Source organism: Grammomys surdaster, unplaced genomic scaffold (genome assembly GCF_004785775.1).
Source record: "Grammomys surdaster isolate TR1022 unplaced genomic scaffold, NIH_TR_1.0 203, whole genome shotgun sequence".
In the NCBI taxonomy this organism is placed as follows: Eukaryota; Metazoa; Chordata; class Mammalia; order Rodentia; family Muridae; genus Grammomys; species Grammomys surdaster.
The window spans coordinates 1,162,061-1,176,304 of NW_021604648.1; the positions used below are offsets into that span (position 1 = coordinate 1,162,061).

The 14,244-nt window shown below is 40.3% G+C and overlaps 2 protein-coding genes across 2 annotated transcripts in view; one reads left to right on the forward strand and one right to left on the reverse strand.

Moving 5' to 3' along the window:
* C2cd3 (C2 calcium dependent domain containing 3) overlaps nucleotides 1-2,208 on the reverse strand; it is a 92,617-nt gene extending 90,409 nt beyond the window's left edge. Inside the window, exons 1-2 of the mRNA XM_028770639.1 lie at nucleotides 2,012-2,208; nucleotides 111-380 (exon numbers count right to left, since the gene is read on the reverse strand). Coding sequence (XP_028626472.1) covers nucleotides 111-380; nucleotides 2,012-2,066 — 325 coding nt within the window. The 5' untranslated portion in view covers nucleotides 2,067-2,208. The remainder of the gene's footprint in view (nucleotides 1-110; nucleotides 381-2,011) is intronic.
* Nucleotides 2,209-2,542: 334 nt separating this feature from the next.
* The window catches only part of Ppme1 (protein phosphatase methylesterase 1), a 47,378-nt gene continuing 35,676 nt past the window's right edge, over nucleotides 2,543-14,244 (forward strand). The window contains exon 1 of the mRNA XM_028770722.1: nucleotides 2,543-2,782. Coding sequence (XP_028626555.1) covers nucleotides 2,682-2,782 — 101 coding nt within the window. The 5' untranslated portion in view covers nucleotides 2,543-2,681. The remainder of the gene's footprint in view (nucleotides 2,783-14,244) is intronic.

Genomic DNA, 14,244 nt, shown 5'->3' on the forward strand with positions numbered 1-14,244 from the left:
TTGGCAGGAAAGACAGTTTAAAGATGGTGTCTGTTTAGATACTGGACTGCTGACAGCAAGCATGTTTCATATCAAGTTTGCAGTTAAGACAATACAACAAAGACACATACCTGTTAGGTACGAGGTGAACTGCTTTGGGCCACAGCGAATAGCGTACCGGGTAGTTGTTCTTACAGCTTTTGGCTCAGTCTGCAACGCATCCCTGGGACAAAAGAGGGTTCCGTCCGATGTTTCTCCCCACCATCTTACTCGGACAAGTACAGAAGTAGGCGGCTTCGCAATCTTCCATATGACTTTATTAATAGTAAGTTTGAGAAAGCAACGTAACTGCCCTTCAACAAGAGGTGGCAGGCTTGTAGATGGTGAAACGTCACTCAAACCTATGGAGGAATACAACACACTGAGTTAAAATCTGTTCTAACTATGGAAAACAGAATTTGCTTTTTTTTTCTTGAGACATACTACTAGGTAATTCTGGCTTGTCTGGAATTCACTTACTTAAAACAGGCTGGCCTCAAACTCACAGAGATCCACCTGCCTCTTCCTCCTGAGAGCTGGGATAAGGTGTGTACACCCTATATACTCTTTGAATGAAAAATAAACAAAACTTCTAATACTGAGAAGTAACTAGAAAAACAGGCCATAGAATAAGCTACCTGGTCACTTATGTTAATCCAAACTATTCTTTAATTGAAAGATACTATTTGAAAAGCATAAGACAATAAAACAAGTGGACAGATTTTTAAATCTCAGTAGTTGGAAGTTTTGTTAAATACTGTTGCAAATCCGTAGTTAACCATAGTTAAGATACATTATTGTGGGGAGTCGGGACTCTGGGGGGGGCATTGATTGGGATGTAAAATGAATAGATAAAATAATGGATACATTATTTTTAAGCTCACCTTTTTTGTTGTTGTTTGTTTGTTTTGAGACAGGGTTTCTTAGTATAACCAGCTCTGGCTGTCCTAGACTTGATTTGTACACCAGGCTGGTCTTGAATTCACAGAGATCTGCCTGCCCTTTGCCTCCCAAGCGCTGGGCTTAAAGGTGTGCACCATCACTGCTGGTCATACAGTCAAGGACAGAGACTGACATTTTTAGATTTGCTATTTTTGGTTCTGGGTCCATAATATTAGCTTTGAATCTTACTAGATTACAGAAAGATGATGAGCCAAATGTAAATGAAGCAATCAGTTACACTCCTGGCTTTCCTTCCAGTCAGTACCCTTTCTGAAAGATCTAGAGAAGACTTAAAAACAAAAAAACAAAACAAAAAACCGAGAGAATACAGCAGGAAGATAAAGTTCAAGGCCAGCCTGGGGTCTATAGGGCCCCCTGTCTGGTCACTTATAGGACCTTATAACTAAGAGGATCTAGGTTGGATTCAAGTCATTCTAAGTAAGGAGCAGTCCATATATGCATATACATTTTAATTTCAACGAATTGTCCCTGAGCTTTATGGTAGATCTTTTCTCCACTCCACAGTACACAAATTGTTTTAGTTGAAAGAGCTATCTGTATTGATTCCTGATTAGATTTCAGTATGTTCTTATGAAACACAATCACTTCCCAAGAAAAAAGTCGGAGAAATAGAAAGGTATATACATGAGTGGTTTTATTTGCTTTTTCAGTAAGCATGGGTTACTGATTTCATGATGTCCTCTATACACACCCTTTCATCATCTAAGGTTCTCCCAGACATAGTTATATCCTTTCCCCCTATTCCGAACCCCTCTAACACACATACACTTATCCTTGTCGTAAAAAGAACACGTTTAACTTTGTTGTTCTCCTACCTGTATCTATTAATCCTCACTTGGCCTCACATACCGACCCACAGGCGCTACTTCCTTTCCATTCTTTAAAAAAAAAAAATCTCTCTTAACTTTCTGGTTCCCTGGATGATCTCTCTTCCGTTCTCTTTTGTTTTGTTTAATCGGAGCGGGTGGAAGTCTCCTTAGAACTCCTTAGCTCTTTTTTGCTTTCCTCAACCTTAGACAGATAAAGTTACCTCTCTTCTTGCGCCCACGGCCGCCCCCAAGCACTTGGCCTTTCCGTTGTTTCATGTCGAGCCTGGGCCCTCCGTCACCAATTCAACGCAGGTGCCAGCTCCTAAGCTGTATGCTCCCGCCATCCCTTCCCACGGCGCCTGCGTTCCCCGGCAACAGGCGCCGCTGGGAAGCCTGGGACGCAGGAGAAAACACTTCCTCCAACAGTTCCCGGAAAGCGGTGCCAAAAGAAGGCGCCAATAAGAGACCCTGCAAATGGACTACAACACCCATGATGCTTTGCTTCCTTACCTTTGCGAAGTTGGACCAGGACACCTGCAGCTGCGCAAGCGCAAATTGATACACTAGTTGAGGACTTCATTGTCCAGCATGCATTGCCTTTAAGAGGCCTCTTCTCGCTAGGGTTGTCAAGTTCGCTGATAGGAGTCTGAGGATCCGCAGACTCCGTTACCCAGTTTCCTTTGTGCGAAGGCTGTTGCGCACTTCCGGTGGAAGCGCTGAGGCGAGGGGGTGGGGTTTACTGAGCCAGTGGGCGGTAGGCGGCGCTGCCGGTGGCTGGTTGCTGTCCAAAGGCGACTGGGCGTCATTAGAGGAGTGAGCTGTGACCGGTTGTACTGCACGTATCGTGGGACGGACCTTGGAGCACAGTTGTCGACGTGCGGCCTCCCTTTGATGTCGGCCCTTGAAAAAAGCATGCACCTCGGTCGCCTACCTTCTCGCCCTCCTTTACCCGGCAGCGGGGGCAGTCAGAGCGGAGCCAAGATGCGGATGGGGTACGTGACTTGTACCTCTCTCCCAGGAGGCCAGGCCCAGGCCATTGGAGATTGGTGTCTGGGCATTCGGAGTGCCACGGGAAGGGACGCTGTGAATTGGAGGAAATGCTAGCCATGGCCTGGAGATGTTTAGATAGAGTAGAAGGTTGATTCGGGGACTAGGTGAGGCGCTAAGGGAGTAGTCCACTGGGGAACTGATAACATTGTTGGAGAGAGAGAAGGGGAATAAGGACAAGATTGAGAAAGATGAAAGGGTAATCTAAGGGATGACAGGAATCAACTCTAGAAGTGATGAAATTGGGAGAAAGAGTGAATCGGTGAGATGTGGAGAAATCTGCCATAGTTGAGGGGAATAGGGAATGACTGAGAGAAAAGTTGAAGGGAATTGGTGGATCAAGTAAGTTAGCCAGGAGTAAGAAGGCGTTCACCTGAGGGGTATAGAAAACATGAGGCAAAGACTAGAGAGTAGAAGGTTCTAGAGAAAGTTTCCAGAAGTGTAAGAGTCAGGTTCAGAGAATGAGAGAGTGAACTGGAAAGCTTGGGGAGTAGGCCTAAGGAAGATAGAGAACATGGCTAGGAGACTGTTAAAGTGAGTGAGCCAAGAGGCTAGGGAAATAGGTGGGGTGTGATGAGGAAGAGAGCTGGGTTTGGAACAGTGACCACTGATACCCAGAGACTGAGAAATAATTAGGAATAGGTTTGTTAAATAGAAGCACTGGATAGGTAAAATCTGTGAAGACAAAAAAGAAGATTTGGTCATTTGTTTTGTTTTGCCAAGCAAATGGGACCTGAGGGAAACTATTGGTCTCAGAAGTAGTCACTGGGAGTAGCCACTTAACAATAAAATGGGGGTAAACGGTTTGCTGGAAAGGGAGTAGGACTCAAGTGTGTGTGTGCTTGTGTGTGTGGTTTAGAAACATTTATTCATTTTTGTGGTATTGAGACTGGAACCCATAACTAGACAATTGCCACATCACTGAGCTACACTCCCAATTTAATAGCTGAGCAAATAAAAGAAATTTTGGAAATTTAGATCCCTGACAAGACTTGTGTCAAGTTATAGGATACTTGCCTGCTGAAGAAAGCATGATCATACTAGTAAGAGTTGCTGGGAAGCAGAGAGGATTGGATAGTCATTGGCTATTTGGAGGACTACTGATGGTAAAGAGAAAAGAGGTCTGTGCTGTATTTGGGATTCCAGAGATAAGCTGGTATTCCTGGGCAGAAGGCTACCAAAAAGATACATTCAATTCCAAAGAAGTAGTATGTCCACAGACTGACCGAAAAGCAAGAAGAGATGGGTGTAGTTCTGTGAAGGCTGGGTACAGGAGATGAGAGTCATGCTTATTAACATGGCTGGAAAAATCAGAATCCAAGAGATTAAGATCTATAGTAGAAAAACAAAAAAAATTGACTGAAGGTAGATTGACGGAGGCATAAGAAAGAGTGAAATGGAAGGCTTGTTATAAGATTAAATAAAGATTGGTCATGAAAAGACATAAAGATTGAGCTTTTAACATAAATAAAATTTGGAAGCTGACCTATACCATTACTTTGGAAAATTAGCCTGACGTATAAAATAAATGTAATGATTATTTTTCATGTGTTTTTTTTTTTTTTAGTTATTGCTTTTTTTTTTTCCTGAGATGTTGTCTCACTTTACAGCCAAGCCTAATCCTGAGCTCATCATCCTCCTGCCACACCTAGCTTAGGGGCTGTTGTTTTCTAATTACAATTCGATCTTTCAGTACACTGGTACTCATCTGTACAAATGTATTTAAATGCTAGCTTTGAAAACCAGTTCTACATGCTTCAGGTAAGTTTAAATGGACTTTAACTCCTTGCTTTATCAAAATAAGTTTGCTGAAAATGAAGAATTGGAGGACAATACCAAGAAAAAATCTGTTCATTAACACTTTTATAGCTGCTGGTTCTTTATCCCTTTTAAATAATTGCTTTGGTTTTATTGATTTAGGTCATTACTTATTCTGGAAAAGATATTGCTTTAGAAAGATCCTGTTTCTTTCTTTCTTTGATACAGGGTCTTGCTTGTAGCCCAGATTGGCCTGGAGTTTGTTCTCCTACCTTAACCACCTGTGCACTAAGATTACAGGTGTATGTCAGTCATCGAACCCTACAGAAAAGTGCTTCTCTGTTACAGTGCTATGAAGAGAGGAACAGATGTTGAATTGTATGTGATCCTCAAGTGTCATATTTTCCTTTTCTGCTTCCTTATTGGTGCATAAGCTTCTAATAAGTCTCATGCTAATAGTAAAAGAGATTCTTCCTTTTAGAATCATAAAACTGAAAGATATCTTACTGTCCCATTTTACCACTGCGTCTTGTGGTTGAGGAACCTGAGAGTCCTAGAAATCTGGATTTTTGCTCTGTAAGATAGAGTCAGAGGCAGAGGCAGAGGAAATATTTTATTTTAGTAAATGTGACAACCAAGACTCAAATATTCCTGCTACTAAGTAAGGGATACTTAAAAAGTTAGTTGGTAGGGCTCTAGGGAGTACGATTGGGTGTCTAGACAGAGACGATGAATTTGGTTCATGGGTATCACCCTATTTATACTTGAGTTGTGTATATTGTTGCTTTAGGATTCTTTTTTCAGTCCTGATCTGACAAATCTCATTTCTGTCTGTTTCGAAGCATCTTTTTTTTTTTTTTTTTTTTTTTAATTTGAAATTTCTCCTTCTACTTGCATTTTACTTACCATCTCCTCCTTGCCTTGGTTTGATGGACACAGGGTCTTACTATATAGCCGTGGCTGGCCTGGAACTCACTATGTAGACCAAGCTGATCTGGATCCTCCTGAATTTGCTTCCTGAGTGCTGGGATTGTAGGCATTCACCACCACACCCAACTGATTGTTTTTGTTTTGTTCTTGTGTTTTGTTTTGTCTTTTGTTTTTTTGGTTATTTTTGCAACTGCTTCTCAGGCTGGCTCAAATTCTAGGCAGTCCTTTTTCCTGGGCTTCCTAGTGCTGGAATTAGAAGTTTTTGCCCTGATTTTTTGTTTCATTTTCACTAAATTTTATGTACATTTGTTTATTCCAACTTTATGAGTTCTAAGTTTATTAATTTTCTTGAGTCTTATCATTCAGTTTTTCAAACTGTACTTAGAAATTCCAATATATTCATAGAAAATATAGTAATACTTACGTTTTGCATTGTCACTGCAACTTAATTACGAGGTTTGGTTTAATTTACCTACAGTCCTACAAAATAGATATTCTTCCCCCATTTATTGGTAAGGAAATTTTGTGTCAGATCAAAAGTCACCCAACTGGTATGTGGTAGAACTAGAATTCAATCTGTCTTTAGCTTTTGGGAGTTATTCCTTTTCTACATATACGAGTGCTGCTCTTGGGTAAGGCCTGAAATCCTGGTGGCATAATTCCTTAATAGATGTCCTTAGATGACACAAATATATAATTGTTTGAATTTACTACAGACTTTGAAGCTACTCTCATTAAATTGGATTAGGGTCCTTGCTTGGAAACCCTGATTTGCTTGAGGAGAGTACCACTTAAAAAACTCTGCTTGAGGCTGGGCAGTAAGCCCAGCACTTTAATCCCAGCACTCAGGAGACAGAGGCAAGTAGATCTTTGAGTTCAAGGCCAGCCTAGTTTACAAAGTGAGTTCCAGAACAGCCAAGGCTAAAGGTTTGTATGTTTACAAACAAACAAACAAACAAACTGGTGCATATAAATCAGTGATCTTGTGTGTGTGTCTGTGTGTGTGTGTATGTATGTATGCATGCATGTGTGTGTGTGTGTGTCCAATGAATTAAACTAGGGCAAGGGTGGGTTAATTTGGCTTTTCCCCCATGACCACTCCTTCTTTTCAGACAGTATCTTGTAAACCCTTAATTCTCCTGTCTCTGACAAGGAGCTGTGATTACAGTCATGCCCCACATGCTCAGGTAACATTTTTTTTTTTTTTTAACAAATGTCCATTGTCTTGCCTGATAACACAGAATCATTGGCAGAAACAACATTCAGACCCAGTACTCTAGATTTTTTAGTTCACTGATTTTGGGTCAAAGAGTGGTGTTCAGAATAACACAGATAAAGAAAGAGCACTGTAAAGTGTTTGTTGAAGGTTACAGTTTGTGCTGGTAAAGAACCAAATCCCTCTGTTTCTGGTTTGGTTACTTTAAAAATTATATTAAAATAAATTATATTTATACACAAATATATACATACATATACAGATACACACACACACACACACATATATATATATATATACATATTTACCTTTTTTTTTTTTTTAACAGATCTTGCCTCGACTTTATTTGTAAAAACAGCATAGGACACTGGCCATCTGCAAATAGTGTGTGGGTAGGTGTGTCACAGCAGTCCGTCTGTCTTCACGTTGGCAGGAACCTTTTCTATGGGGCCTTCACAGGGGCCTGGGCACCTTTGGGAGCCTGGGCTGGAGCTGCAGCCTGGGCCTTAGCTGGAGCTTTGGCCTCTGCCTTGGTTTGAACTTTGGGCTTTGGTTGGCAGAGCCTACGACCCTTGGCCATGTAGCTTCGAATCCACTTCCCAAGGTTGGGGTGAGCGATGAAAGCCAGGCGGCTGAGTTTGCAGCTGGGGCCCTTTGACATCTTGGGCTTGATGGCCTGAGGCTTCACAAGGGCCTTGATGGCCTCTGCGCGTGCACTCACTGCCTTTGCATTGTTGGCCTGCATCTTCTTCAGGCCTTTCTTGTTGTGCTTCTTGGCAAAGCGCATGTTCCTCAAGAACTTGGGGTCAACCCCCTTAAGAGACTCGTATCTTTGTGACCGGGGTTTCTTGATGCCATTTCTGTGCCATTTGTAGGGCTGGTTGTGTGTGGTGTGGTTCTTGGACTTGGCCATGTCTGCATGGTAACCCGCGGCTTCCGCAGCCCATATTTATCTTTCAAGACAGGGTTTCTCTGTATTGACCTGACTGTTCTGAAATTAACGCTGTAGACCAGACTGGCTTTGAACTCCTGCCTCTGCCTGCCAAGTGTTGAAATTACACTCCCCAGTGTGTACCACCACCAACCAGTATAAATTATATTTTAATACTATCGAATTCATACTTTTAATGTATACAGCTTGGGCTAGTGATAAAGATCACTGGTAGACCATGTGTTTAGCATGATGCATTCCCTGGGTTTGATCTCTAGTACTTCAATGAATGAATAAAACTAATTTTTGTTCTGTCTACCAGACTACACAGTGGTCGTCACTAATCCTAAACCATTTTCATTTTGCACAAAGAAACTCCCTAGTGCTGTGGTATATCCATACCTCATTTCATTCTATGACTGAATTTATTCTATTGTGTCAATATATAACCCCTACCTCGCCAAAGAGTTGATGGACACTTGGGGTATTTTAATTTTTATCTCTTAGGAATTGTGTGTCATAAATATCTATTTGTGTAGATATATATCTATCCTGTGTACATATCTGAGACTGAAATTGTAAGGTCATTTGTAAATTAGGTTGAACTTTTGAAGAAATTGCCAAACAGTTTGCTAATAGTTCTTTAAAGCTTTTCATGTGTTAGGTGTATTTTCTCTTAATTGGTGTTAGAAATAGTTTCTCAGTTGCCCTTTTATTTTGCATCTCTTTTTCTCATGTAAAAATATCTTAAAATTACTTTAATATATCTATCTGGAATTTCTTGCTTTTGAATTTTAAGTTCCATAAAAGTCCTTTTCTCATTCATATTGTAAGGGAATTCCTATGTGTTCTTTTCCCACTACCTTTGCAGCTTCTTGTTTTACATCAGTTTTAAATTTACTGAACTATGCTAATTCAGTATCAGCCCTAGTTTAGCTCTGACTACAGGCTGCCTGATTTTTATAATATTATTTCTTTGAAGACCTTTTCTCATTATGTAAATGTCACTTTAGTAAAGAAGTCTTTTCCTCATTGAGGACACATTTCTTCATGTGACACATTTCCACATAGATTTGGGGCTTTTTTTTTTAATGAGGTGTTTCTCCTTTTCTGTTAGTTTATTTATTTGTGCTATTGCTATATTTTTAATATGAAGAGATTTAGTAATCTAATTGAATAAATGGAGAAGATAGCTTTCCCCTCGTTCATATATCCCTGGCTCCTCTTATTTAATTTTTATAAAATAAACTTCTGTTGTTTCTGAGACAGGATCTTAACTATGCAGTTTAGGCTATCCTTGAACTTGCTGTCCTGCTTCAGCCTCTGGAATGTTAGGATTATAGGTGTATGCTACCACATCTGGTGTGAATATTTATTATTTGTATGATTTTCCAAAGTTTATGCCTTTATTACAATCCCACCCAGTCCCATGGCTTTAGTCATCTTTTCTTTTGCCATGATTAAAATAGTGGGTTTTCTTTTTCTTGCTTCATAACAGTGTGGTTGGTAGTTATAGTTGCTATACTTTGCCTGCTTCATCTTAATTTTTGTAAGCCATTGGCATAGGAATGCAATTAGTATGACTTGTTCAGACCAGTTCTGATTCATCCATGTCAGGAAAAGAATGAAAGAACTGTACACTTAGACATGTCTATATGGAGTATAGTCATTGACTTCTACTACGTCCCAGTGTTAGCAAGTGTGAGAGCCTGATTTTTTTTTTTTAATTACAAATCCCTTCTTTTCTTTGCACCATTGGTAAAGGAGTTGATTCCTTCTTCCACCCTCTTATTGCAACTTTTTAAGCAACTTAACATTTCCCTGGAATCATCTGACCAAAGGTCTGTTGTTGCCTACTGTCAGCACACCTACTCTTTTACATCTCCAAAAGAGTAATTAGCTTTCATTTTGTATTTTTAAACCTTTCCATGGTATATCACTTGAAGGCAAATTTGAGAGGAGTTAGGGGCAGGTCAGGGAAGGTATTTCAGGTTATAAAATAGTTTCTTTTAGAAAAGAAACTATTAAAAAGTTTGTGGGCATTCCACAGTGTACATATGGAGGTCAGAAAACAGCTTGCAAGAGGAGATTCTTTCCATCCACCATGTGAATCTGGGGATCAAACTCAGTTTGTTAGGCTTGATGGTAGCCCCTTTATCTGCTGATCCACTTTCTGTCCCAAGAAGAAGAAGCTGTTAATTAATAGAGTCATTAAAAGATTAGATGCCACACTTAGATGTTCCAAATGACTACTATCTCCAGCATATACTAGCAATATATTTTGAAGATTCACTAAGAGAATGTATAGAGAACTCCTGGCATTTCAAATTGCACCAGAAAGACTGATTTTGCTTACTGTCAAGTCTTTTTATCTTCTGCCATTAGCAAGCCATGTAACTTGGTTAGTTATTTTTTTCTCTGCCTGGTCCTCAACCATCATGGTATCATAGAAGGAATGTTTTGACACCAAATAGTTTAAATCCAATTTTCAGTGTTATAAAAAGGAACTTTTCTGAGCCATCTTTATATGCAGAATTTGAAAACTTGCTGGCTACGTAGCAGAACCTATTTGTTTCTTCCCTAATGCAAAATTTAAGTTAGATAATTTCTAATGCTTTGATTCAAATTACATACAGTTTTTCAAATTGTAGCATCTACTTTAAGAGTGTGTTCTTATTACTAGTAATGGCCACTCCAATCCTACTACAACTCCTAGCCAGCCATCTGGTTGTTTGTTTGTTTTTTTTTTCCTCTTTAAACTTGTCTAGAGAGTTTGTGACAAGTGACTAGGGCAGGCTCGTGAAGTTCATAAGCATTGACACTAATACTCTAAGCAGATCTTCAACTCTATTATGTCTAATTATATTTGAAACTTTGCTTAAAATATATAACTTATGTTTATTTTTTTTCTTGTTCTCTCAGGCTAAACATTTTCTCCTTCCCCTTCTGCCATGGTTGATTGTATATTTTTCTTCATTTGGTTATTTCCTAGGAGGAACCACAGCATTGTAGCTGTTTTGTGTCTTTGTAGATATAACACTCATCTGACATAACCATTGGTATCCTTCTCTTTGTTATCTGTCGCATCCTCAAGAGCTTCCTTAGAATAGAATTTTTGCCATATTTTTTGTAGTGCCTTTAAAAAATTAATTTTGCATTTATTTATTGAGTTTGCATGTGTGTACACGTGTGGGAGGGCAGAGCATAACTTATAGGAATCCTGGTTCTCCCTTTCTACTGTGTGGGTCCTTGGTTGAACTCCGGTCACCAGGCTGAGTGGAACGCACTTTATCACCAGCCCTCTCTGATACTTTGTTAAGTGCTGACCATTGGCAGAGACCAATTTTTACCCATAGACTAAGAATAATCTTATTTCCTCTCTGGTGCCTTGAAGATGTCATAACCAGAGCTGTATTACTTTCTTATGAAAGTTTGTTTAACTTTATACAGTAATAGAATTTGTGCTTTCTTTCACCAGATTGTACATATAGTAGTCCTTATAAGTTTATAAGACTTAAAGCTAGATCTTGCTTGTAACTGGTCTCTTTAATGAGAGGATCTGTTCCTGATTATCTTCTCCTCTTTAATTCTAACCTGAAAGCAAGTCCGCTCATAAAGGAGAGTACTGTCTAATAGCAGTTATTTCCACAGTAGCTTCATTTTATAGAATCTTATTTTTTTCTGTTTTTGCCCTGTTCATCTCTTATTCTCTGACTGAAAACTGTTTTGTAAGGAGGTGCCGCCTACACACTGGTGACTCTGCCAAGCTTAGGAACTAGATCAAACATTACACTTTTAAATGGAAGCATCAAAAGCTCTCCATAGTTATGTCTCAGGCAGTGACATTAAAATTCTTTATTGGTTTTTGATGAGTATTGAACTCAGACAGCAAACATGCCACTCATGTTCCTTTCTACTGAGCCACACTGTCAGCCCACTGAAGGCTTTTTGCATGTGCCAACTGCTGCGTTTATTTTGCTTGCGCTCCCCTTTCCTCACTTTATACAGACCTACTCTCAGGAAGCTCTCTGAGGCTACTCTAGCTCATGCCTTTTCTCTCCCCATCACCTGAGTACCCATAACATGCTATGTCATTTCCACTGCTAATTTCTGTATGTCACTAGTTGTTTTTTTTTTTTTTTCATTTTCACTATGACAAACTTGGGTGGGGTAAATTAATAAAAAATTTTTGGTTTCAAATTGGTTTTTTTTTTTTTTTTTTTTCATTGTCACTATGACAAACTTGGGTGGGGTAAATTAATACAAACTCTTAGAGTGCAAATGGTTTTGTTTCTTTTTTCTTTCTGTAGTAGCAAGTTAAAGAAATACTTTTAATAAATGTGATTGGTGAATATATAACACTCATTTCAAATAAATCCTAAGGCTTTATGTGACCAGTGTGGGGCAGTAGGCCATGAGAGGCAGCTGGGTACCTGGTCAAGCACAGGCCTTGAACCCCAGAGACCCTAAAGGGATGGTAGGAGTTTGGCCTTGCTCCTGGGCCTACTGGTTCCTTTCACATAGCCACAACCCTCTACAACCCCTTCCAAAGAGTGGCTTGTGGCCATCGGTCACGTAGCACAGGTAGAGGGCGTGACTACAGGCTGCAGAGCCTCAAGACATCTCTATATTCATGAGATACCTAAAGGCCATAGGGCATAGCCAATTAAGCATTCCTTCCTAGACCCTCCTCCTTGCAAAAGGCATTTAACCTTAGGCCCGCCCTGAGAACACAAGGTATAGCTTCATCCATCTTCCGCCATGACAATAAACATTTTAAGACCATGGACTGCCTCTCTTCTTTGGGGCCTGCCATGGGGAACCATGGAGAAGGTCTTCAACTATCAAGCCACTTTCTAACCTCCTGACACTGACCTCTATACATTCCAGCCATGGAGACCCAGCCAAGACCCAGCCAAGCGAGTTTCCATGACCAAGAGTCTCATTCCCTGTAGGGCGCCATTGGAGCTCATCTTCTCCCCCTTGCTCTTTTGGCTGGGGGTGGATCCAGCCCATTCCCCACCATCTCCATCCTTCCTCGGCCTCTAAGTGTCGCCTGAGAGGCCAAGGGCTGAGACCAGTCAGTTCCTGGCCTCCCCTTAGCCCGGGTATCCCTAACTCAAGAGCTCCAGCCCCTGCAGGGCCCCAGACCGTGTTCTCTCCACCCAGGTGCGGAGCCCTGCAGCTTCTCACAGCCCAGTGTCCACCTGGCGCAGTGTGGAGTTAACTCAGTCAAATTCCCACGCTTCTGCCTCTCTGAGCACCAGCCCCTTGAGGCAACAGACATGAGACTCACAATTCAGCCCAACCGGACCCACACCCACGCTCACACCCAGCCCAACAGACCAGTGCAGCCTTTCTGTTTTGTTCCTGTTTTTGGCTGTCTTTGTGGCACCTGTCGTTTATACGCAGGATCAGCAGCTTTTCTGTGAAGGGCCTCACAGAGTGTCTGCTGCAGCTCTTTCGCTCTACTGCTACAGGGTGAAGGAAGTCCGTCAGCGAACATACTTGCACTCCCATACTACTTTATTTGGAGCCACTGAGGTTTGAATGTCACCTCCTATTTTTCTTTTGTTTCTTTTAAACAACTGTTTGAATTGGAATCCAAAGCACGTTCCTACCTTGATCATGTAATTTTCATGTCATTAAACAGTCTCTTCCTGTGCTTTCAGACATTACTCTCAACTCATAGACCATACAGAAATAAAAGGATTGGCGTGGACTTGCTCACAGACATGTTTTTCAGCTCTATTTCAATGTTCAGTACTACTGTCTTGTAGAAGAATGAAGATAGATTTTAAAAAGCAAAATAGTATTCCCTTCTTGGCCTCACTAATTAGAGTAAAAGTATGTAAAACTCATCTTACTCAAGTTTAAAGGAGAAAATGGGATTCTATGTATGCAGACTCATTGTATAATGTATAACACAATTTAATACAAATTTGTTTATTGTATACTAATGATCCTCCTGCCTCATGGTCCCCAGTGCTGGAATCATAGGTGCATACCATCACAACTGGTTCAAAAATCACAGTTTTAAATTTCATTTCTATTAAGTAAGTCTATGGCCCCTCCCTCCCATTTAAATTTAGAGTGGACAGTGTTAAATTGTTGGAGAAAATGCCGTGTTTTCATGTTTCCTGAATGGTATTTGTTCCTCCATCAAATGTGAGTTGCAATTAATCACTGTTTTGTTGTTAGGAGAATAAAGAAAATATTGTATATATGTAAAGCACTATCAGTCATCAGATGACCTATTAAGAAAAAGACCTATCAGTTAAATTGTGTCAATACTTTATCACTTAGAGTTCTTTTTCAATTTAGTTATAAAAATTTCTCATTATTTTATAGAGCTCTTTTGGCGTGATCATATTTCACTTACGAGTGCATGCAGAAAGGGAAAGGGGAGCAAAATAAAACACAGCGCTCCTGACACTTTTTTATATTTAGTCTTCACTCTTGTGAATCATTCTCACCAATATAGTTCTCTGTGCCTCACAGGAACATTGACCATGGAGTGTTTCTTAAAACCAAACAGCAGCCCACACACCACATCATGCTTACGTAAAACC